This window comes from Carya illinoinensis, chromosome 12, assembly GCF_018687715.1.
Source record: "Carya illinoinensis cultivar Pawnee chromosome 12, C.illinoinensisPawnee_v1, whole genome shotgun sequence".
NCBI lineage: Eukaryota > Viridiplantae > Streptophyta > Magnoliopsida > Fagales > Juglandaceae > Carya > Carya illinoinensis.
The window spans coordinates 21,318,719-21,342,997 of NC_056763.1; the positions used below are offsets into that span (position 1 = coordinate 21,318,719).

Below are 24,279 nucleotides of genomic sequence, written 5' to 3' on the forward strand. Positions count from 1 at the left end.
CTGAAGATTGGCTGAACATTTTCTGCAATAATTCTAGTTGCTCCTTGCTGAAGAGACTGGGCTCGGGTGGTGTCGGTTTTTCATCTACCGAGACGAAATTCCCCGTCCTTCTCTTTCGTTGGCAAAGCGGGAAGGTTTCCAATCTGCAGGTTTACCGTGGATTTTCCAGCAGGTGTCCTTGGTGTGACCAAGACGTCGACAATGGTCACACCACGGTCTCCCTTTCTTCGGTCTACTGTCACTGCTGTTGTATGGATTTCCTCAAACTGCAAGGGCTGAACTCTCCAGGTTTGTTGCAGAATCTTGAGGGCCCATCATTATCTTCTTTCGACTCTCCTCTCGGCAAACTTCTGAAAACGCTTCTTGGATGTTTGGCAATGGTTTGGATCCTAGGATTCTTCCTCGTACTTCATCAAGATTTTTATTTAATCCAATCAGAAATTTGTATATTCTTTCTTTTCAACAATTTGTTTATACCTGATTCCATCTTCGGGACAGCTCCAATAGTGCTCCTCGAATAAGTCCAGCTGTTGCCAGTAGTGGTTGAGGGTTTTGAGGTATTGGGTCACAGTCAAATCTTATTGGCGTAAGTCATGGAGAACACTTTCCACCTCTAATAATTCAGATGTATTCTCATTGTTAGAATACATTTCCTTGGTAGCTTCCCAAATCTCCTTCGCTGTTCTGTAGAGAAGAAAATTTTCTCCTATGTCATTTGTCATGGAATTAATGAGCCATGATATGACCATGTTATTTTCCGATTTCCATGTTTTGAACTTCGCATCATCCTTGCTTGGTTGGGCTGCAACTCCTGAGAGATAATCATCCTTTCCCTTTCCGCATATAAACATCATCACGGAATGGGACCATTGGAGATAGTTATTCCAAGTTTGTGTCCTGTAATGGGCATGAGGCTGCTATCTGAACTGCTGCTGTTGCCTGAAACCATGGCTCCTGATTGGTGGTGATGTCGGAGACTGAAGAGGTGGAGTCACATCTCCCAGTGGCCATACCGTATTTGGTCATATGGGAAAATTAGGGTTCAGAGGATGCTCTGATACCATGTTGACTTGTGGAAAAAGAAAACTGAATATTCCCCTAACTCATGAAAAAGATTACATTCCCTTTAAATAGATGATAATTCTCATCTAATTACTAGGGATATTTACAACCTACTGAAAATAAAATATCTTATTTAAAATGGAAAGCAGTAAAATAGAAAAGTACTATCTACAAAATTGGGTAACATGCTACCCAAATCCCCTAAAATCGTGGAACCAAAAATAGCTAACAAATCTAGCTGTAAATCTCCTAAAGATCAGCCTCTAATAAAGGCTGACAGATATCTAATAATTCTACAATGACCCTCTTAGTAATTTATTTACTGTGAGAAGCACAAGCTACATCAGTTCAAAAATTCTTCCTACATTTAGCTAGGTTGGATTGCACCTTTTGTTCCGAAAATATAGGCTAACTTCTGCAATATATCCTCCTGTCTATCAGATTCATGATGCGGTTCCAAAATTGATGACACCACTCTATTAGTGTGATGAGCAGCATCATTTATTTCTGTTAAAATATCATTATCAATTTGGATAGAATAACTGCAGGACTTAAATGGTTGTAATTGCATTACTGTCAATGAAATAAATACCAGAGTTATTTACTTAAAAAATTGAAAAATTCATATTGCATCCTCAAACCATCTCCTCTTAGAATGCGCTATTAAATCAAGTATAGACATAGTAGTATTTTTTAAGTACATTGTTATCTTCTATAGGTAATATATCGCATAAAGCTTCCTGGTCCACCTCATATTGGAGAAGGGAAGCCTGAAAATCAAAATCATTCTATAATCTTCACCCGTGGTGAAGCTCTCCAAGCAATTGATATGAACCAGGTAGGATTATTTTCAAGTACTTGAAAATATTAATCATTTATGTGGTTCTTATCGTGTCTGGTTTCTCAGGATAATTATTTGGAAGAAGCACTCAAAATTAGAAATCTTCTGCAAGAATTTCATCAGCATCAAGGCTGTGGGCCTCCTACAATTATTGGTTTAAGAGAGCACATATTCACGGAAAGGTTAGATTCTCTGGGCTCATATGTTACACATACCATGTCACTGTCAGTAGTCAATACCATATGATGGGAATCTGAGCAGGGACCATTGTGTCAGATTAGTTTCTCCAATAAGTGTATGACGCGATATGTTTTGGTGGTTGTAAGGATATGCAAACCATGATTAATCTGTCTTGATATGCATATCATTCATATACATGCTTCTAAACAAATTCTATAACACCCATTTATCTCGTGATAAATTGACTTATATATTTCAATGTGCAAATTTCATTCTTTCTATGGTTTAAGCTTCATGACCATTTGATGCAGAGTCCATGGATGTTTAGACACAGAATATATAAAGTAATTCCCAATCAATAAAATCTATCATTTTTCACCAATATTATATCAGGATAATGTTTTCCACTTCCAGTAAATTCAGTCTACTTTTCCTTTTCTTCTTCTCATCAATGTTTTTTCTCTCTTTTTCAAAGCATTGCTTCATCATTAAGCAAAATTTGTTTGTCACAAACCATGTCTGTGTTTTAGGCATTAAAACCACCTTGCTATTTTGAACACCACTGATGCAGGACTTAGATGCTGACACTAGCACATATATGAACACCTAAGTCACTGTCAATAGGCTTTCCAATGAATCACTTTGTAGTTAGTTTTTAGGCCTGGGAAATTATGGTCTAGACTTCTTACCTGTTAAACCTTGCATAATTCGGTTGAGTTAGTTATCCAATGGGTTGGGATGGAAAACATGAATTTCATTTGAAGTTTTTATTACGGACTTGTTTCTTCATAACCCATGCTGAAGAACTGTTTATGAATAAACTTCTATGTGCATAAGATGCAATTTTCTCAAGTTTAATTTCATTTTTGAACTTTTGTGCAAGATGGAAAATTTACGGGCATCAAATTATAATGAAAATATCACCATCCCAATATATGCTATTTCAAATCATATACATGAAATATCATAACAGATATCAACTATTTTTGAAATATAGGCTGAGTCTGCGTTTTCTCCTCATCTGCAGTGTTTCTACTCTAGCATGGTTCATGTCCTATCAAGAGACCAGCTTTGTCACCATTGGTCAACGGCTTCTTGCAAATCCTCTCAGGTAAGGGATGCATTGCATGTGTGCATGTCTCATGGTTGGGTGGGATATTTGCCTGGTATCTAAACTAAGCCCAGACACAAATTTAAGGTTCACAAACTTAGTTGACTTGGGGATATTATCTTTTTGCCATAACTTTTACTGGTTATGCATTGATTATTATTCAGTAGTATTGTCATCTCAAGTTGTTTGATTGAATTTTGTAACTGGACTGATTTTTCTATGTCCTGCTTACTCTCATTTCTATGATTTTGTTCTAATATCAGGGTGCGATTCCACTATGGGCATCCAGATGTATTTGACAAGGTATTTCACATCACAAGAGGTGGCATAAGTAAAGCATCCAAAACAATTAACTTAAGTGAAGATGTCTTTGCCGGTAAGAATTACTTATCATACAAGGAATGCAATAGTTGATGTTAAGTCACAACCACATGAATTTGATAACGTGTAGGATTTAATTCTACTTTACGTCGGGGATGTATTACATACCATGAGTACATGCAAGTTGGCAAAGGTCGTGATGTAGGCCTAAATCAGATCTCAAAGTTTGAAGCAAAGGTTGCCAATGGAAACAGTGAACAAACTTTATCTCGTGATGTTTACCGCCTTGGACGTCAATTTGATTTCTTCCGGATGCTATCTTGTTATTTTACAACCATTGGGTTTTACTTCAGTAGCCTGGTAAACGCTCTCATTCCTCCAAAATCAGTTCTTTTTCCCATTAAAGTTCTTATTATGCAGAACTTCCCCCCCTCAAAAGTGACGTACACTGACACAATCTTGAATTTGAAATAATCTATAAAATACAAGGAAAATAGACCTGACAAAAAATTGAAAATCTATCATTATGTAATAGGAGACCCCCTATAATCTTAACTAACTGAATGACCAACGTCTGTGATGTTAGTTGCCTTTTGGTTTTATGCAAATATGGAGACGTACTGTGTTACTGGAAATTGATCCCTTGCAGTATTCAGGTTGTGCATTTCTGTTAGTTAATATTTAACCTTTTCTTTCAATTCTATGTGAGAAATTGAACATGGCTTTTGAGAAGTCAGTACAACATTCTTATGTGATGCTTTTTTTTATCAACTGTTTTTGTGTAATATTTTGTGGTTAACTTGTTATTTGCTTTACAAATCCACAGATATCAGTAATTGGGATTTATGTGTTCCTCTACGGCCAGCTCTACCTTGTTCTTAGTGGACTGGAGAGAGCCTTTCTTCTTGAGGCTAGAGTGCGGAACCTACAATCCTTAGAAACAGCTCTTGCCTCCCAATCATTTATACAGCTTGGCCTCCTAACAGGCTTACCAATGGTGATGGAGATTGGACTTGAGAAAGGGTTTCTCACAGCCCTTAAAGATTTTGTCCTCATGCAATTGCAACTGGCTTCTGTTTTCTTTACTTTCTCCCTTGGAACAAAAACTCACCATTATGGCCGAACAATTCTGCATGGGGGGGCTAAGTACAGACCCACTGGGCGTAAGGTCGTGGTGTTTCATGCCAGCTTCACTGAAAACTACAGATTGTATTCAAGAAGCCACTTTGTGAAAGGATTTGAACTATTGCTCTTGTTGATTGTCTATGATTTGTTTAGGAGGTCATACCAGAGCAGCATGGCTTATATGTTAATCACTTATGCCATTTGGTTCATGTCAATCACTTGGTTGTTTGCACCATTTCTTTTTAATCCCTCTGGTTTCAGCTGGGGCAAGATAGTAGATGACTGGAAAGATTGGAACAAGTGGATCAGGCAGCAGGGTGGCATAGGAGTTCAACAGGATAAAAGTTGGCAATCATGGTGGGATGATGAGCAAGCTCATCTTCGTCAGTCAGGGTTGAGTTCTAGGTTGATTGAAATACTTCTCTCTCTTAGGTTTTTCATTTATCAGTACGGTCTGGTATATCGCCTTGACATCTCCCAACAGAGCAAAAACTTTCTGGTTTATGTGCTTTCCTGGGTTGTGATTCTTGCAGTTTTCTTATTAGTCAAGGTATGTTCTTCCTATAACATTCAACTGGAGGGTTTTTTCCCTGTATGCTTTATTTAATCTACTTGCATAATATGCAAATATTTACATGAAATATGACAAGTTTATATGCTCAAATACAGTTAAATTATTTGGTTGGAATATTTTTTTTGACCTGAGAGATACTGCAGCGATTCAGACACAGACTTGTCTTCACATGCAATTGTCAGTTTAAATCTTAGTCAACTCAGTTCACTGCATAGAATAGGTCCTTCCTAGATACCTGATTCTTGGTACTTTCTTTTGTATTCAAAGATACTCTATCTAGTTAAGGCGTGAATGATGATAGCATCATTCTACAGACCTAATTTCAAACACTTAACTGTCTAAACCAACTTACACTAAGTGAATCCTTGTATATTTTCTATTTCTCCAGCACACCAAGAGGAAGGAATCTAAGAATTAAAGAAGAACCATCAGCAAAGGAAAAAGGATTCATTACATATTGACCTAGGAAAATGCTGTTACTATCCAGTCATTTTATTATAAAATGATTCTTGGCAACTTTTGGTTGACTACAACAATTTTGCAACACAAGGTTTTAGGTTTACTTGTTTGCTTATACTAGTTGCTACAGCAGTGCATGATTTGCTCAAGTAACATAATCAGAACATATTTTGCAGGCAGTTAATCTCGGTAGGCAACTGTTCAGTGCTAATTATCATCTCTGGTTTAGACTATTCAAAACATTCCTCTTCCTGGGCGTTCTAGCCATTATGATCACTCTTTCCGTTGTGTGTGAGCTATCCTTGATGGACTTGATTGTGTGTTGTCTCGCATTTTTGCCAACCGGATGGGGTCTGATATTGGTAATTTTTTTATTTTTTTTATTATTATTTTGTAAGCTTGGCATTGATAGCTTTAGCTAAAGGAAACTTTGGCATAGGACATTAGTTCTTGGTTCCCTTGCAACTAATACTTCTTGTTTGTTCAGATTGCACAAGCTGTGAGGCCTGCAATTCGGATTAGTGGATTGTGGTACTTCATCCGGGTACTTGCTAGAGCTTATGATTATGGAATGGGTGTTGTTCTTTTCGCTCCCATAGCTGTTTTGGCATGGCTCCCAATTATATCTGCCTTCCAGACTCGTTTCCTCTTCAATGAGGCATTCAATAGGCACTTGCAAATCCAACCAATTCTTGCAGGAAAAAAGAAGCAAAAATAATTTCCCTTTTTTTTTTTTTTTTTTTTGCCCCCAAACGATGATTTGTATCGTATATATGTAACTATGATAAGTCTATGTACATGTATGAAAGTCAAGTAGATCATAGAAAATACTGCATATATGATGCTGTAATCATTCATGCCAGCTTTGCAGTTGACATTATAGAAACACAAGTTTGATTCTTGTCATAGAACTTGAATTGTATGTGATGATCAAATAAAGAAAATAAATGCTAGATGCTCATATTATTTCCACTACAATATTTAAGATGTTGGACTTAGCCATTTTTACCTTTTTCTGGATCTTGCTTAGTTTTCCATAAAGCAATGGAATTTGAAATTTGACTGGTTTTTGCACCGTTTGGATACTTAGAATATTTTAGTATATATCTAATTTATAGTTAAATTGTTTAAGTTAAAATGTTTTATTGAATTTTAGAAAATGAGAAAAAAAAAATTAAATAAAAATATTATAAATGAAAAAAAAAATTGTTTGAATATAATTTTTTTAATATATATATTTTTTAAATTTGAGAAAGTTTTGTTGTCTTTTATGTTTTATTTGGGAGTTTAAAAAAGTTATACTAGTAAAAAATTTTATACACTACAGTATCATCTCGCTTTTATCTCACTATATAAGATGTGATATATTTATTATTATTAGATAATTTTTATTATTTAATAATAATAAATATAATATTTTTTATAATAAGATGAAAATGAGAAGAGAGTACGTACAAAAATAAAATTTTTGTTAAAATATCTCGGACAAATGCAAATAGAGAGTTGAAATAACACGTGTCTGGAATTGAAACTCGTGTCTCGATGTGTCTCTGTTTAACAACCCATGCAAGCACAACGAGGAAGAAATACGACAGAACCGAAGTGAAGAATGATTCCTCGTTCTTTGTTTTCGGTCAATACTACGAAGGCCCGCCATGCAATCTTTGCGTCTCTCCTTACAAGCCCAACAATCATCATCCGAACCCCATCATCTTCCACAATTCTTCTTCTTCCTTCTTCTTCGTTCTCTTCAATCTCTTCCTGTCCGGTTCCACCCCAAGATACCCACACTCTCAATAGACTCAACCAGAAGGACTGGTTGGCGACAAACGAGGTTTTGAAATTCATCGAAGCCCTCGAAGACCCCAGCTCCGTGATCGCTTTCTTGGACCGCTACGCAAAGCGAAAGGACTACAAGCCCAGTGAAGCTCTTTACACTTTGGTCGTCGACAAACTAGCTCAGGCGAAAATGTTTGATGCCATTGAAGATGTCATGCACAGAATTAAAGCCCCAAAGCATCGTTGCCGTTTATCCGATGACTTCTTCTACAATGTTATTAGGGTTTATGGCAATGTAGCCGGTCGCGTAAGCAAAGCGATCGATACCCTTTTCGATATGCCCAACTACAATTGCTGGCCTGCAGTGAGAACCTTTAATTTTGCCCTGAACTTGCTTGTTTCCGCTAAACGTTTCGATCTTGTCCATGGGGTGTACATGAGTGCTCCTAAGTTGGGCGTCGAGATTGATGCTTGTTGTCTTAATATACTCATTAAGGGGTTGTGCGAGTATGGTAAATTGGAGGACGCGTTTCACGTGCTCGATGAATTTCCAAAGCAAAGGTGTGAGCCGAACGTGAGGACATTCTCAACTCTAATGCACGCGTTGTGTGACCGTGGGAAGATAGAGGAAGCATTTGGGTTACTTGAGAGGATGGAAAAGGAGGGGATTTTTCCAGACACGATCACATTCAATATTCTGATTTCAGGGCTCAGGAAAGAAAGGAGAGTTGAAGAGGGGATGGAGCTTCTGGAGAGAATGAAGCACAAGGGTTGTTACCCGAATTCTGGGTCTTATCAAGAGGTTTTGTATGGTTTACTAGATAGCAACAAGTTTGTCGATGCAAAGGAGTTCATGCATCGGATGATCTCAGAGGGTTTAGATCCAAGTTTTGAGTCTTACAAGTTAATAATTCGTGGGTTATCCAAGAAAAACCTTTTGGAGGATGTGGATTGGGCCTTGAAGCAGATGGTGCTCCAAGGTTTTGTACCAAAGATGGGGATGTGGAAGCGGATTCTCCGGAGCATGTTTCCAAGAAAGAGCAGATATGGCAGCATTTCTTGTGAAGAAATTTTAGAGAATTAGCTAAGATGAAGCTGGGAAGATGATCTGTGGGGGAGAAGACAGAAAGGAAAGATGTGCTCGTAGTGCTTTTCCGCGCACGAATGGTACCGAAATACCTTACAGATGAGAAGAAGGTGAAGATCCAGTTTGGCTAGTGATAGTTTGTCAGAATATTGAACCAGGTTGAGCATTACCCTCTCTCTTTCTCAATCTCCTCCTCAGTTCGAAGAGGAATGTTCCAAATTTTTACCCTTTGACGTGTCTCTAATCCAATTAAAATCATTAGACTTGCGAGTCTTATTGTAATTTGAAAAAATCTAATTGCAAGTATAATTGTGCACTAATATGTTCACTAATCTATTTTGATTGGTTAAAAAGTAAATTTTATTAAAAACAATGCTAATTTAAATTTTAAGTATGAAGAAATCAGTATTGGTACGTAGATTAGTACGTGACTTTGCTTGTATGTTGCAAAATCCTTATAATTTTAATGGGTTTGCTATATACAAACATATTTTGTGCACTAATTCGTGTACCGATAATCTTTTTTATTTTAAAAAAATATAAAAAAATTTTGAAAGAAGAAGAAAATTTCTTATTTCGTGAAAATTATTTTTATTTTCAATTTACATCATTTCGTTAAATATATGCATTACGTATCATTATCGATGCGTAAATTGGTACACAATGTGTGCTTGCCAAAATATTTTTCCATTTTAATGTTATAAAGACTAGATTAAAACACAAATTCTTTTCGAATTAGCTATGGTCATAGGATTCACATCTATGGCATCTTTTGTTAGAAAAAGAATAGCAAACAAAGATTGAAATTGCAAAATAGTGAGACGATTATTAATCTGTTTCTTTAATAAATATTGCCTTCAACTTACTAATTGAGTTTTGTAAAAAAGAATCTAGCAATTATGTCATCAAGATACAATATTGTCTATACAGTGTGTAGATTGTAAATTCTGAATATTAATTTTAGAATGAACAGATGCAATAATAGTAGATGCAATGTTTCATTGCAATTTAAAATAATCTGCTACATTTCATTTCAATTTAAAATAAAATGTTTTCAACTAGAAAATGTGTGAAAATAACTGGATGACACTACTATTATCTGTCTATCTTTATATTTTATTTAAGAAAAATTTAATTGTAAATACAACTACATACTAATATGTGTATCAATCTAATAAAATAAATTTTATTAAAAACAATGCTAATTTAATTTTTGAATATGAATATAAGTAATGGTACGCAGAATAATACGTAACTTTGCTTGTACGCAGTAAAACTCTTTTATTTTATATATTGTGAAACTTATTTACTTATCCTAAAAATTTGTTTACCTTCCCAATGTGAGAAGTCAAATTGGAGAGAATATTTAAAATAATCCAATATTTGAAATAATCCAACATGTTTTACACGACAATAAACAGAGTTGCAAATAAATAATTTTCTTTTAAAAGATATATTCTCAGTACCATTATGGTGTGAGTTTACATTTTACAACGGTTCCTTTTATACAAGGAATTTACAAAGTAAATGCTTATACAAAAGCTACTTTACACACTCTCAACTGGATTTACATAATATTATCAAAATTCCCCCCGGCTTCCTACCATTCCCATTGTAAGCAATGAGAAATAACGAGGATGTAACAAGATTCACCAAGCCTATAGAATCAACATGTTGACTTGAGAGTAATAATAAATTTCGGAAAGTCATTGAATTCTGCATATTCCACAACCATGAGATAACTCCGAGCTGCCTTTTAAACCGTCTAGGCAAAAGGCTATCTCTTGTCTCCTTCCAAATCCACTCCAGCAAGCTTGGGTTGTAAGGACTCTTCCACCCCATCATGACGTTGGTCATGGCTGCCAGGCTTGTCATCTTTCTTTTCCAATTCCTCAACACTTTCATTTTCATTAGGGCCTTCAATTCCCATTGCATGATCTTCATTTGAATACGTCTGAACCACATGTTCCTCGGAGTCCGAGGGATAAAAAATGCAGTCAGAGCATGTTGCCTCTGGAATTGATGAAATCCTTTCGACTCCTGGGGAAGAACTGGATTCATCCTCAGAATGGTCAGACTCCGCTGTGACTTCTCTTTCTGCCCCTACCAATGCATCACCTCGAGAGTTTTTCGATCCTTCCCGGGAAATTACATGCTTTATGCCACGAGCAGATTTCCCAGCATGTCTTAAAATACTCTTTGCCATACCTTTCATGTTTCCTTTCCTTGGGCTTTCCGAACCACTCCCTTTGGGACTTGTTACATTCTCTACCTTGAGATTCTTACCAGATGCATTTCCACAACCGTTCCCTTCCATAACAAACTTCACACCAATCTCCTTCGAGTTGACTGCCCGAAGATTAACATGTGGAGATTGAACAGCCCCCCTGGAGCTGCCCATTGGATCCTCCTTTCTGGGAATCATGTGAAATATTGAACCTATCTTCCTTAAGCCTCTCCGAACCGATATCAATGGACTCTTATCATCAGGATTTTCATCAGTGCTACTGGTATCGGTGCTAAGGGATCCAGATGCTGCTGCATTAAAGCTGTTCATGGAACCATTCGGCTCACTGTGAATTTTAGTATCCATGCGTCGACTCTTTCCTTTTCTAGGCTCCCATCTTTGTGAAACTTCACTTCCCGGGTGATGGACCCATATCCCAGTTTCTGTTTGACCTTCTATCTCAATGGGCTCAAAATTATCTGGCACTCTCGGAGACTTCAATGATGATACAGATGAGAAAGAACCTTTAAGGTCAGTCTCAGCAAAGGAGTTTCTTTTATCTTCCATGCTTAACGTTTCCTGGTTACATGGATGGTTATCCCCCTGTTATATGTTGCTTACAAATTTTTTTAAACCCCATATTTTTCCTTATTACCTTCCGCAAAACCAAAAAGAAAAAATTGAAAGGAAAATGTACCTTTTTATTGTCTTCAAGCACAGTAATTGCCAGATGCAACCTCCCCATTTTAATATTCTGAAGAGGCAACCATCTATCATGCCTCTGGCCATCCCTAAGATCGCTGATGTTCACAGAACAGTCCCTGTGATAGCAGTAAGGGTCAGTATGTCCTGTAAATATTACAGCTTTTGCAGAATGAATTGTGGGATATTGACGAAAACAGAATTTACAAGAAAAAAAAATGATACATAAAGAAGACTAAGCTACCTGTAAAGAAAGGAAAAGAATAAAAAATATCGTAAAAATGAAAAACAATTGATTAGGGTGCATACCCAAGTGTGTCATCAACAAAATAGTCCTTGTCACGAACTTCAATACAAAGCATATTGGCTGATTCCCATGTAAAAATGGGGATCTTAAATTCCTCGTGCCATTTTGGAGCCAGAGTTTTCCTCTGAGTCTTAGTTCTGAACCTGTAAGTCCCCAGTTGACCTTTTACGTATGGATCAGCCAATCCTGAAAAATACCTCCATTTCAAATTCGCAAACTGTCTGTGTTTCAGAAAAATAAGACCAGCGTACCAATGAATTAAAGTTAATCCAAGCAAAAAAAAATGGAACTAACCATTTGGATCTGATGGCTTCATGTCGGATGCTTCGATAACTTCTAGTTTAGCATAAGCAACAGGCTTCTTCTCATCCACTGAGAACCAACCTTCTGCATAAATGATAACTTATGAACATTCAAAATATATGAGCAAAGAAATGGAGAAGGATAAGGCATTGCAAAACTATGGTCATATTGAATAAGTATACCAATATTACTAAAACACAAACAATAAACAAACCAAACCAGAGCAATTAGGGACTACACATTGTATACGGCTGCTATGGATTCTAGGGGAGCTTATAACCAAAGGTGATTAAAAATGCATGAGAAACAGAAGCCAATGACAACTTCCTCTGAACCATATGAAGTGTGATTAGAATAACTTTTTCCTTCAAAAGAAAAGTTCTATATACCATACCCATCCTACTTTTATCCCACTATGATAAGATGGGCATTATCCATTGACCTTCGAAGTTTTCTTTTAAAAAGAAGTTGATCCGAGAGTGATAAAATCTGTCACATTTAACATAATGGGATAAAGTGGGATGATAATGTGGTATGTAGTACTTCTCCTTTCAAAAAGTGAAGATGATACATATCATCAAGATATAAACTTCTTTTCAAAGACATGCCCTGCCTAAAAATTTAGAATAACTTGAACATTTCCGTTCAGCTCAAAAGTATAGTAAACTTAGGGCTAGTTTGGGAACATAAGTATTCTCAGCTATTTTTAGATATTTCCTTCCCAAACATCACTCAAACACAAAACACTTTTCAATTTCAAATCTTCAACTTTTTCATCTAATCAGTACCTAATCATTACAACTTTTCCAAAAATAACACAAAAAACAATGCAACTTTTTCAAATTTCAAAACAAAAATTACATTAAAAAATTATAATTAAACAATTTTTTAACTTCATACTATTTTTATTCAGCTTTTTCTCTCTCCTTTCCTAAATCCTAATAAAATATCTTAACTCAAATCATTTCGCTACTATTTACAAACCATTTTACTACTATTCACAAATATTCTAAATAGTAATTTTTGTTTGGATTCAGAGATGAGATGAGATGGTTTTAAATGAAAGGTAAAAGTTAAATAAAATATTGTTATTATTGTTTTGAGATTTGAAAAAGTTGAATTGTTTATTATATTTTGTGTGGGAATTTGAGAAAGTGGTAATGATGAAATAAGATGAGATGAGATGAAATGAGATGAGTCGAGATAAGGTGAGATCACCCCCCAATCCAAACAAGCCCTTACTGCACTCAAGATCAGGATTACTCCAATTCCTATTTTTAGACAACTATCTCCCCAAGAGAAGTTTGCATTTCTCAAGTAATGCATAAGTTTATTTAAACTCATAAAAGCACCACATGCTTATGTAAAGTTCTTTCATTAAATTCCTGCATTTGTAAACTTTCATCTATTGTGGGACAAAGAAATTTTTACTGATTATGATGAATTGCAAATGGATGCAAGTTCAAATACTGACAGATGCCCCACTTAAATTTCATAAAGTTTTTTGCTGCCAATTTATACTGGTAATGAAATTCTACAAGTACGCTACTCTTGATTAACAAACAAGAATGTTAACAGTTATGAAGTTCTATTATAATGATGGAAATAACGATATTCATGGAGGGCAGCTTCCGAAATCACGTGCTAGGCTAAACCAAAATATATTTGTCAGGCAAAATACCTGGCTGTGGTGAAGCAAATTTCTCCATGTCAACAACCAGCATATTAGGCTGCAAAGATTGCAAGCGTTTAAATTGATAGTAATTCCCAAAAAAATTGTCTCGACATAAGATGAAACTATTAACGACTGAGTTCTGAAAAGCCAATGCTGTTTATCCGTAATATGTCTCACTGGGGTTGTGAAAATAGGAAACAATACAGAGTAACTGCCAAAAAATGGAGCATCAAAGCCAAGTGTTTAACCTCAACAAGTGTCTGCTCAAAGGCAACGGACAGAAGCTTATCCTGATCACAAAAAGGAAAAACTACAAAAACTTAGATAAAGAACGAGAAAATAAGCAAGGTAAAAGATATATATATTAAAAATGGGAGGTTGATCATTTATTCAGTAAATTTTGGTATAAACTTACTAGCCATCCAGCAATCCCTGGAATTTCTGTAACATCAAGACCATGAGTAAAGATAGGCTTGACGGTCATCTGAAAATACGGAGGCTCAGCAAAGCACACCCGCAAACGACCAATGAAAGGCCACTTGTGAAGGAACTTCACCCCAATTAAGACCTACACAAGAAAGAAGAGCATATCGAGGTGCAATACCAGGAGTGAAAAATCATTTGATCTGGTTGCCTATGGGCACAGATCAACAGTTAAAACTGCAAGACAGAGAACCTCAATATGTTTGCTTCTGAAATCTAAAATACTACAGTTTCCACATCTCAATTACTATTGATGAAAGAAAAACACCCCGAAATCACACACACGCACAAATGAACTGCTTCAAACAATGCACACAAACTATTTGAGCATAAATAGATGACCAAAAAATCCTGACTAGAAAATAAACTTAAATAGAGCAACAAATAATTACAATACCAAACAAAAAAAAAATTTAAAAAAAAAAAAACCTACCCAAATGTCAATAATGGAAATGGACGAGGAAAGCTGACAATAATCTGTTGCATCCATTAGAATTTAATGGATGTCATTACAAAGATACAATGGAATAGAAGAAACCATATAACAAAAATACTACCAATTATATGATCTCTTCAATACCATAAACCACAAACAATCCATTTTCAACTTCGGTGCATTCCAAGGTTCCAATGCCCCCCACCCCCCACCCCCCCAAACAACAACAAAAAAAATAAAAAAATAAAACAAAAAAACAAAAAATAAAACTGTTACATGTAAAAACACAACATAAACAGACGTGTGTGTGTGTGTGTGTATATATATATTTCATTTGAAATATTTATATATTTTTTCACGTTCGTTATAAACAAGAATGATTGATTTTGAATTCTGCCCCCCAATGCCCCACACCAAATTTTGGCTCTGCTCAAGTTCTAGTATGTAAATTTTGTGTATCATTGTACGTGCCTTCCTATATTCATGCATACAAACATGTAATTGAGGTACAGTACACATTAGTGTATCTATGCATGCAGATACATATGCATTACATAAATTAGAAGTTGGATGTTGCTACTAAAATTATTCAACTTCAGTGACTATAAATAAATATGAAGGGTTATGCAAATCTTTTTTTATAAGAAGGTTTATGTAAATATTACAATTACAGTTTGAAGTGCTTCAAAAAGAAAAATCTGAGTCCATACCTTGCCTTCAACATGCATGCCTGTTATATGCAACTTTGCCCACATTCCGAATCCCAATCTTTTTCTTAGCTGCACAGCAATTATTGCACTCATATCATCAGCTGTGAGAAAGTTCATCCCCAGCTCCATAACCTGGAATTGGTTCACTGTATAATATTAGTTTGTCTGAAACATTTAGCTGAGGACACAAGGATCACATAAGACAGCTTACTACCAAGTGGTCATCATCAGAGGACTGACGGAGAACCCTCATTTCTGTGAACATAGGAGGGTCTCTTCCCAAGTACAGGTGCTGAGCCACCGCTTTCTTCTGCAAACATATTGTAAATTTTAAGGTGTTAGAGAAAGCAATAATTGAAGTGAAAATGAGAATGGTGGGAAGAGCTATAGTCTCACTCTACCCTCTTGCTATTGTCTTTATGCAACATTTGGCGACTATACCCTCATGGGTTATATGGTACAATTATATCCTATAGCACAAATTAAATACTGTCATCCCATAAATAACTGAGGGTACTAACAAAATCTCCAGAGTGACATGCTTTTCTAGGCATCATGAAATTCAAAGAATCATCCATTTAAGAGAGCAATCGATTTAATGTAATATATACATGCTCTGCAGACTGCTCAAACTAGGTTATAAGCTGGAAATAACCATGCATCTAAAACCGAAGCCGATATGGATGCAATTTAAAACCACAAGTTTCAGCAAGTTATAGGATATATATACATATATATATATATATATATCAAATTTAAGTAGTTCGGTGTACTTAGAGACCAAAAGAAAATATAGCAATAAAGACTAATTGAGTGAAGGTGAAACCAAGCCACCCATCCATTCATGTTGAGTACACTATCGTCTAAAAGATGCACTTCGGACTAACACAAAAGAATGAACGCAAAAGGAGGGATATCAGATATAGAACGGTGGGAAGATGCTACATACAACAGTCCATGGTTTGTACTTCTCCAAGAACCATGGTATGATGGGCAAGAGAATCTTCTGTGAAGCAATCTGTTCCATACATATGGGCCAGATCCTTTCAACTGCATGGTTCAACCACCGCACCGTTTCAGAATCAGAAAGCACCTGAAAGGGGCAAAAAGAAAAAAAAGCATTAAGAATTACAGTTGCTCAGGAACATGTGCAGATAACCCCCCCCCCCCCCCCCCCCCCCCCCCCCCCAAAACAACAGTTAAAACACCAACACGAACTACAAAGGACATGTTGTATAGCCCATTGCTGAAAGTTAAATTTTGAAACTTCCATTATAGAAGTTTAATGGAGGTGGTTCTTATTTTTGTTTCCAATTAATTTTATAGCAGGATTTTTATTGTACTACAGTCCTTACTTTAATTTCAGGAAACAGAACAACATAATTCTTAAGGCTACGAAGTTTCGTTCTCTATTATTACACCTACAATAACCCCAATTTAAGAGTAAATGAATCGCCCAATAAGGCAGACAATCACGATCAGAAATGTAAAGAAAAGGATAAAAATAAAATTACCCTTCTCTGATCAGCTTGTTTTCTTTCTTCGAACTGTAATTTCCTCCGCATTCTTGTAACATACTGCTCCTGAACCTTTCAAAAAATAAGCAGAAATGTTCTTTTTTATTTGCATGTTTGGTAATCAACTGCAAACTCCTTCGAACCGCTATAAAATATATAGCAATCCAAAAACCGTAATAGAAATTTATAAGTTATTCTCAGTCTCTGCATAACAAAAATACAAACCACAACAACGAAACTTCTTTCCTGGTTCCAACTTCTTTCTTTACTTTGCGTTATGCAATAAAAAAGATATAAAAATGAAAAGAAAAAAAAGAGTAAGCGAATGATGTTCAAAACTGATAGATAGTGCAATTACCAAATAGAGATATATCAGAGACACAAAATAGGCGATCGGATGGCACCAATTGAACCAAGAAAGCAACCAGAGGAATAGCAGCACCGTCCCTACATGAAGCATTACGAACATCTCCATTATATGATATATCCGTCTGCTCTCCTCCTTCAATCCCAATTGGAATTGCTTCTTCTTCTTCTCCTCTTCTTGTTTTTGATATATTCACAAACGCTTTCAGTCCAATTCAAATCTACACGCAGCCTCTCCAAGACACTTTCCAAGACCAACAGACCATAGATCTCCAAAAACTCAAATCATTGATAAATGGAAATCGAGAAATCAAACGGCATCACAGTTTAAGTTAGTGGTCCAGAATCCAAATACCAAAGAAACGAAACATCAAAAACCCAGAATTGAACGTGGCATACGTTGTATGTATAAATTTATATACAAGTTAAGGGAATCAGAGGAGATGAAGAAGTCGATGAATGAAATGGAGCAAGAACTCCTTAGATCTGCTGCGGGATCCAAGGGTCTGACTTTTTTTTTGGTTTAAGAAACGCAGCCGTTAGAGGGAAGCAACTGCCAACCGGGGGGAGACAAGAGAGAGGGAGAGAGAGAAACGGAGAGAGGGAATAGATGTCTGAAACGTGTAACGTCGCTGTTTTTGAAGTTCACACGTTTGACTGCCATTTGTTTGCCACGTGTCAGTTGAATGTCCAAGTCGACGGCTGCTCGGGTTCTGATTTGGTAGACGACGTCCACTGCAGTTAAAAACGACAGTTTTATAACTTTGAACTGTTCAAATAAAACTGGAATAAAATAACCAAATTTCTTGAACAACCAGACCAATACCTACTAAATAATAAAATAAAAATAAATATTAAAAAAATAATTATCACAGTTGTAATTAAATAAATGCCTTATAATTATTTTAAAATAAATAAATAAATATAAGATTTATATAAAAAATAATAAATTATTTTTTTTAAAATAATTAAACGATATTTACATATTTTACGATTATATATAAATATATAAAATGAGAATTATTTATTATTATTATGTAATAATAAATTATTTAATAATAATTTATTATATCACATTTTATATAATATAATAAAAATAAAATGATAATGTGATGTATAAAATTTTCTATCTACAAAAGACGCATTTGGGTAACTTAAGTAGTAAGGAAGAACTTGTATACAGAAGGCCTACGTTATACATTCTTTAGGTGATTAAACTACTATTTAAGTAGATGATAAGGAGACATGTGGACGTCCACATCATAGACAGCCTTAAAATTCCTATTTTTGGTTGGACCTTTACGAACCTTCCTTTTCGGCTCCGAATCAAATCAACCGAGATAGAATCATTGTCCGAAGTGAAGTTTTGCACCCGGGACGCAAAGATTTTATGCTTTTCTATATACATTATTGCGTCGGATACCAGCAAAAAATCTATATTAACTTTTCTATCAAAGAGCGTAAAGAATCAAATTTACACACCGAATCCTTATTTTTAAAAGAAAAATGATACTTAACAGTCGTGTGAATGTGTAAGAATTATATAATTATTTAAAAAAAAGTAAATAAATACGAGATTTGATCATATGAAAATAAAATTAATTTTTAATAATAAATTTTATTTTTTAAAAATTACATTTATATATTTCACAACTATAAATAATATTATTTTTTTAAAAAAATTTACATTTAATTTTAGATTTTACTATTTTTTGTTTTGCACTGCATTATATGTCATGTGGCATACCATGTCAATATAAGTTAATATTTAATTTCTAACAAGTCTACCAACTAATTAATATAAGAAATAATATTTGTAGTAATAGGCACCATCGTCGCGTACTAATTTTAAAAAAATAAAAAATAAGTGAATAAATATAGAATCTATCTGCATGAAAAATTAATTTTTTAATAACATATCTTATTATTTTATTAAAGACGTGTACGATATTTACATAACTTAAAATTATATATAACATTACTTAATTAATATTAAAAAATACAAGAGTATGAAAAGAACAACTAATGCACGAAAGAGCAATTTGACTTTAAAACAAACCACGTGGACTAATTTGTATTTAATCTTATTTAATATATAAAAAAGCTCATTATAGAATATCATACCTATTCATATAAAATTTATATACTCTCAATTATTAATAATGTCAAACAATTCGCGATTCAAAGACTTTCTTTCCCCTTCAATCTACTTAGTCAAACAATTCAGGATAATTACAAAGGTTCATCGATAAGAATTGTCTGGCCGCCAAGGAATTCTACCGACAGTGTAGATTTTTTTTTTTTCTATTTTTCAAAGCATTTTTTAAGTATTTAATATATATATATATATATATATATATATATATAAACAAACACATATATCTGTCGGTACAAAAGACTTGCTCGATCTATAAAGATATGTAAATGAATTTATAAATTAACATAATTTTATCTTATACATTATATCTATTTTATAATATTAAAAAAATATTTTATAATTTAACAAATAATATGATTAAGAAAATAATTTTATTTGAAAATTTTTACATCACACAAAACTACGTTCCATAATTTAATTTAGAAGATAAATTTTAAAAATTTAAATCTTATAAATTAAATTATATTATATTAATAGTGTGTAATGTAAACGATTTTTATCATTACTTTAAAAAATAGTAATGCTACTTATTATTATAATTATTATTATCATCTTGTTATTTTATAATATGGTATTAGATGATTAGAGATTATTTATTATATTTTATTTATAAATTTATTATCTAATATTATATCGAGATGATAAAAGTATGATAAGAAAATAGGCAACCAATAGATTTAAAAAATAGGAAAATGATAGGGATCGGGGATTTCACTAACTTGTCCTGCTCTCCTTTTTTTTTTTGAATTTTTTTTTTACAGAAAGATTAAGAAAATTATATTTAATTATATTGTGAATTTTATTCATTTTTTCAAAATATTTAAAAGTGTTAAAAAAATGATATGAAAAAAATATTTAAAAGTGTTTATTTTTTATTTTTTTCATATCATTTTTTAACACTTTAAAATATTTTAAAAAATGAATAAAATTCACAATATAATTAAATATAATTTTCTTAATCTTTCTGTAAAAAAAAATTCAGAAAAAAAAAAAGAGGTTAGCAGGACAAGTTAGCGAGATCCCTATCATTGTCTTAAAAAAATATCTTATATTAATAAGTGTCAATAGCTTAAGCTCCAGTTTTTTCGTCTAATATTTTTATTTCTAATTTTGCCCTTAACTTTATTCCAAAATTACGGACAGTTTGTTTTTATTTCTGTTTTGCCGACAGATGTTTTAGTCTTTTTTATGTTTATGATCTTTTACTTCTTTTTCAGCTTTCACCCATTTCTCACAAACCCCTCTCTCTCTCTCTCTCTTCGTTTTTTTTAAATCTTTCATTCTCAGCTTCGTATTCCTCCCAAGTTTTCTCGACCCATCCTCTATTCTCTCTCTCCATCTCGCAACTCTCGATTTCTCTTCATCTTGCTGAACCACTCTCTCTCTCTCTCTTTCTCCGTTTTTGAATTTATGTATTATTTTATTTATAAATTTGATGATCTGTGATTTTTGTTTGTAGAAGAAGGAAAATATTACTCCGATTGGCTTGAAGATCGTGATAATTTCTACTCCATGTCTTTTTGCTTTTCAACTCCTCCTCACCCATTGTTGTTGGTGTTGGTGTTGTATTGGTGGTGAGAGATCGATGGAAGATGGAAGATGGAGAAAAAGTTTTGTCTCTCTATTGGATAACTGGATAAGACCGACGGGTAAGGGGGTGAAGCTTGATTAAAAAATATATATATTTATGTAAGTTCTTGCTAGCTAGCTTCATCATCAAGAGCTCCACACCTTAAACATCAGTACGTATAATTTCTTTCTAGCAATAATATTCAGGCTAGCTAAAAGGATGGACCCGACCAGCTCCATGGATTCTTATTATGATCCTACAGATCAAAACATGGATGTCACTTTTGCTTATAGCTTCGGATTCTCCCTTGTCATCGTCGCTGTTATCATAACGATGGCCGTGGCTTCTTACTACTGCACCCACAAGTATTCAGGCTCTGAAACTTCCAATGACAACGTCTCCCTTACCACCACCGGAGATATTGGTAGCTCCCACTCCGTGGCAATCGAAGTTATTGGCCTCGACAAAGCCGCTCTTCATAGGTTCCCGAAGTTGCTTTACTCCCAGACCAAACTCAACAAGGCTGGTGACTCCACTGCTTCTGCCTGCTGCTCCATATGTCTACCACTGAGACTTTAAAATATCAATAGAAATCTTAAGAGGATCCTTTTTATTAAAAAAAAAAAAGGTGCATTATTTTCTCTCAAAATTTTCTTGGAAGTTTCATGTACAAGCGTTCATCAAGAGATGACTTTTCTTCTTTTCTCACTGTTTTTTGGAGGAGAAATCGCATTGATAGTAGTGGGTAGGTGAGATATATTACCCAAAGGTATATTTTTCTTCAATTGTTTTTGGCGTGTGTTACCCACCATGATGACAAAAGGGACCCTTTAAAAACTTGCTATTGACATGTTACCCAACGTCTCTTAATTCATACATAGCTCTATTATTGTTTTTTTTTTTTAAATCCTACTTTAGTAAGTTTAGAGACTATAATTTGAAATAAAGAGATTAAGCTTAATCCATTGTTTAATTAACAACATGTCATATCCCCAATCCAATCTCTTTCTTTCAAGAAGACTTTTTCTCTCAGCCTCCGCGATTAGCATGAGATTTGAGACTTTATCAAAAGTTTTTTATTTTTTATTTTTCAGTAGTACGGTGATACATGAATTATCTGTATAAACACATGGGTCCCGTTATTTGGGGCCTCCATAAATTAAAAGTATCTCTCTTTTTTTCTCCTTTGATTTACTGATCAGACAAGAGATATCTTGTCCAAAGAAAAAAGTAGAACAAAACAGAGAAAAATGAATGCAATGTTTATGACCGGTAAACTTAAAACGTTTCGACGTACAACAATAATTTAAATGCTCAATAATGACAATAAAAGAAATCTTTGTAGATGTATTTCTTCCCTAAAAGTCCAAGTGAGTTAGTAGAACAGCAAACAAAAGTCCAAGTGAGTCAGTTACTGATCAGACAGGAGATATCTTATCCAAAGAAAAAAGTAGAAAAAAACAGAGAAAAATGAATGCAATGTTTATGACCGGTAGGGCAACAACTTTCGACGTATAACGATAATTTAAATGCTCAATAATGACAATAAAAGAAGTCTTTGTAGATGTCTTTTTTCCCTTTCCTATGAAGTCTCCCGCTAGCAGTAGTAGCTATGGCTTTTTAAACAGTTCAAGTATGGCGAAATATAGAATATAGACGTGGTTAGATTTGAAAAGTGAGATAAGGATTTTTAATTTTAAATAAAAGTTTAAAAGATTATATTTTAATATTATTATTATTTTAAATTTAAAAAAAAATTAAATTAAGACTTAAAATAATAAAAGATGCGATTAAGCTAAAAGAAGGTTGTTGGAGAGGTTTGTTTTGTGGGTGATTGATTATGTATGTTGTGGAACCAGGCTCTTTTCCATGCATGCTAGCTTTGTTTATTTTATTGTATTTTATTTTTATGAATCTTCATGGATAGCAAAAGATCATCATATAATGTTAATTGAAGGGCCGCCCACGTGATTTTACGGATTTGTGATTTGTGATTTTTTTAATGAGTCATTATCTATAAAAATAATAAGAGAAATGATAGTTGCAATCGTGAATACGTAAACGTTGTGTAATTATTTTAAAAAAATTAAATAAATATGAAATCTACATGAAAAGAAATTAAATTTTTAATAGTGGACTTTACTCTTTTTCAAATCGATTACACGTCGTTTGTGTACTTCACGACTGTATGTAGCATTACTCAAGTAATAAATAGTCATTAATATTCCAAGAAACTTGTAAAACAAATTACTAAAGTATTTTTCAATATTGATAGAAGACTACCTATAGAAAACAAGAAATATATAGATCTTTTAAAAAATAAAAGTTAAGATCTCTACTTTGTTTGAACATGCATGAGAAGAATAATTTAAAGATAAACTTATATATATGTAATTTTTTAATTTTCACCCAAAAAAATATATGAATTTTGGAGAAATGTTGAACATTAAAAATAAAATGATACTGAAATACTCCCCCCCCTATTTTTCCATTCATTCATGTTTTTGGTTTTTGTTTTTTCTTTTTTGTTTTAAAGAGATCGAATTAATTAGTGGAAACTGATCTTCTTCCACTTACGCCTTGTTTAGATAGTGAAAGTGTTTCATATCATCTCATCTTATCATTACAATTCATTTGGTTTCTTCTGAGAACAGCAGCCGATTTTCCTGTATTATATAAAAGTCAGTGTAATCTTATATTTCTCAGCACAAACATTTGTATCTTTGTTGGATAACTGGATAAGACCGACAGGTAAGGGGGTGAGGCTTGAATTTTTGGTCTAAAACTTGAGTTTTTAGTCATTTGCTTGTATGGACGGTGGAGATTGAGTGTGGAGAGATATTTTTCTCACTTGACATTTTAATGACTAGGATTAAACACAATATTAAAACTATAAAATAAGATATATTTAAGAAAAAAATCACAGGTGACGTGAAAATTTAAAAAATAATTTAAAAAATAAAAATATGAAATACCAATACTGTAATTGAATGATTGATTAATAATGAACAAGTAGTCTAATGTATTAAATATGATGTTATATCATGTTGATGGTGTTGCGAGTAGAGTAGTTAATCTAGGGATCTAACGGGTCGAAGACATACTTAGTCGAGCATCCAAACAAGTCGTAATTCACCAAAAAGCAAAACCGAAAACCGTTTTAAGGACACCTGGTTTTCATTTGGTGGGAGAGAATTCATTTCTCAGCACAAATACATTGCATGTGAGTTTTCCTTATGTGTATTATCACGTACACAAACCTCCCACATTCCTCTCACGAAATAAA

General features: G+C 33.9%; 4 protein-coding genes across 10 annotated transcripts in view; 3 read left to right on the plus strand and 1 right to left on the minus strand.

Moving 5' to 3' along the window:
* LOC122289505 (putative callose synthase 8) overlaps positions 1-6,651 on the plus strand; it is a 51,675-nt gene extending 45,024 nt beyond the window's left edge. For all 3 annotated transcript variants that reach the window (XM_043096552.1, XM_043096551.1, XM_043096553.1), the window contains exons 34-41: positions 1,781-1,900; positions 1,970-2,085; positions 3,111-3,194; positions 3,458-3,570; positions 3,646-3,875; positions 4,342-5,190; positions 5,850-6,035; positions 6,161-6,651. In XM_043096552.1, coding sequence (XP_042952486.1) covers positions 1,781-1,900; positions 1,970-2,085; positions 3,111-3,194; positions 3,458-3,570; positions 3,646-3,875; positions 4,342-5,190; positions 5,850-6,035; positions 6,161-6,391 — 1,929 coding nt within the window. In that variant the 3' untranslated portion in view covers positions 6,392-6,651. The remainder of the gene's footprint in view (positions 1-1,780; positions 1,901-1,969; positions 2,086-3,110; positions 3,195-3,457; positions 3,571-3,645; positions 3,876-4,341; positions 5,191-5,849; positions 6,036-6,160) is intronic.
* Positions 6,652-7,207: 556 nt separating this feature from the next.
* On the plus strand, positions 7,208-8,859 carry LOC122288912 (pentatricopeptide repeat-containing protein At3g14580, mitochondrial). The gene has a single exon (XM_043095733.1). The coding sequence runs from the start codon at positions 7,283-7,285 to the stop codon at positions 8,534-8,536; it is 1,254 nt and encodes a 417-aa protein (XP_042951667.1). The 5' UTR covers positions 7,208-7,282; the 3' UTR covers positions 8,537-8,859.
* A 1,103-nt stretch (positions 8,860-9,962) lies between these two features.
* LOC122290235 (C2 domain-containing protein At1g53590) lies at positions 9,963-17,861 on the minus strand. 4 transcript variants are annotated; one of them, XM_043097830.1, is made up of 12 exons: positions 17,258-17,861; positions 16,897-16,971; positions 16,332-16,475; positions 15,597-15,692; positions 15,383-15,514; positions 14,169-14,321; positions 14,002-14,043; positions 13,760-13,808; positions 12,070-12,159; positions 11,778-11,961; positions 11,464-11,587; positions 9,963-11,369 (listed from the first exon to the last, which is right to left on the minus strand). In XM_043097830.1, the coding sequence occupies exons 1-12, from the start codon at positions 17,372-17,374 to the stop codon at positions 10,317-10,319; spliced, it is 2,259 nt and encodes a 752-aa protein (XP_042953764.1). In that variant the 5' UTR covers positions 17,375-17,861; the 3' UTR covers positions 9,963-10,316. The 4 variants fall into 4 exon arrangements, with proteins under 4 accessions (XP_042953764.1, XP_042953763.1, XP_042953765.1 ...); XM_043097829.1 differs by having other exon boundaries at positions 12,070-12,162; XM_043097831.1 differs by having other exon boundaries at positions 9,963-11,345; positions 12,070-12,162; positions 17,258-17,859.
* A 2,807-nt stretch (positions 17,862-20,668) lies between these two features.
* LOC122290413 (putative RING-H2 finger protein ATL71) lies at positions 20,669-21,701 on the plus strand. 2 transcript variants are annotated; one of them, XR_006236383.1, is made up of 2 exons: positions 20,669-21,165; positions 21,256-21,701. XR_006236383.1 is itself a non-coding variant. In XM_043098075.1 (2 exons), exons 1-2 carry the CDS (start codon positions 21,009-21,011, stop codon positions 21,570-21,572), a joined length of 381 nt encoding a protein of 126 aa, XP_042954009.1. In that variant the 5' UTR covers positions 20,669-21,008; the 3' UTR covers positions 21,573-21,701. The 2 variants fall into 2 exon arrangements, 1 of the variants encoding a protein (XP_042954009.1); XM_043098075.1 differs by having other exon boundaries at positions 20,669-21,072.
* The last annotated feature ends 2,578 nt before the right edge of the window (positions 21,702-24,279 follow it).

What these genes read in the sequence shown, in the direction of transcription:
- LOC122290235 (XM_043097829.1), bottom strand. Translation starts at nt 17,374, where the DNA reads ATGGAGATGTTCGTAATGCTTCATGTAGGGACGGTGCTGCTATTCCTC. An exon ending in CTCTGATATATCTCTATTTG is followed by an intron (nt 16,972 to 17,257) that starts GTAATTGCACTA and finishes ATTTTTTGAAAG; the next exon opens with GTTCAGGAGCAGTATGTTAC. An exon ending in CAGGGATTGCTGGATGGCTA is followed by an intron (nt 14,044 to 14,168) that starts GTAAGTTTATAC and finishes TTTTGTGATCAG; the next exon opens with GATAAGCTTCTGTCCGTTGC.
- LOC122288912 (XM_043095733.1), top strand. Translation starts at nt 7,283, where the DNA reads ATGATTCCTCGTTCTTTGTTTTCGGTCAATACTACGAAGGCCCGCCAT.
- LOC122290413 (XM_043098075.1), top strand. Translation starts at nt 21,009, where the DNA reads ATGGAAGATGGAAGATGGAGAAAAAGTTTTGTCTCTCTATTGGATAAC. An exon ending in TAACTGGATAAGACCGACGG is followed by an intron (nt 21,073 to 21,255) that starts GTAAGGGGGTGA and finishes ATGATCCTACAG; the next exon opens with ATCAAAACATGGATGTCACT.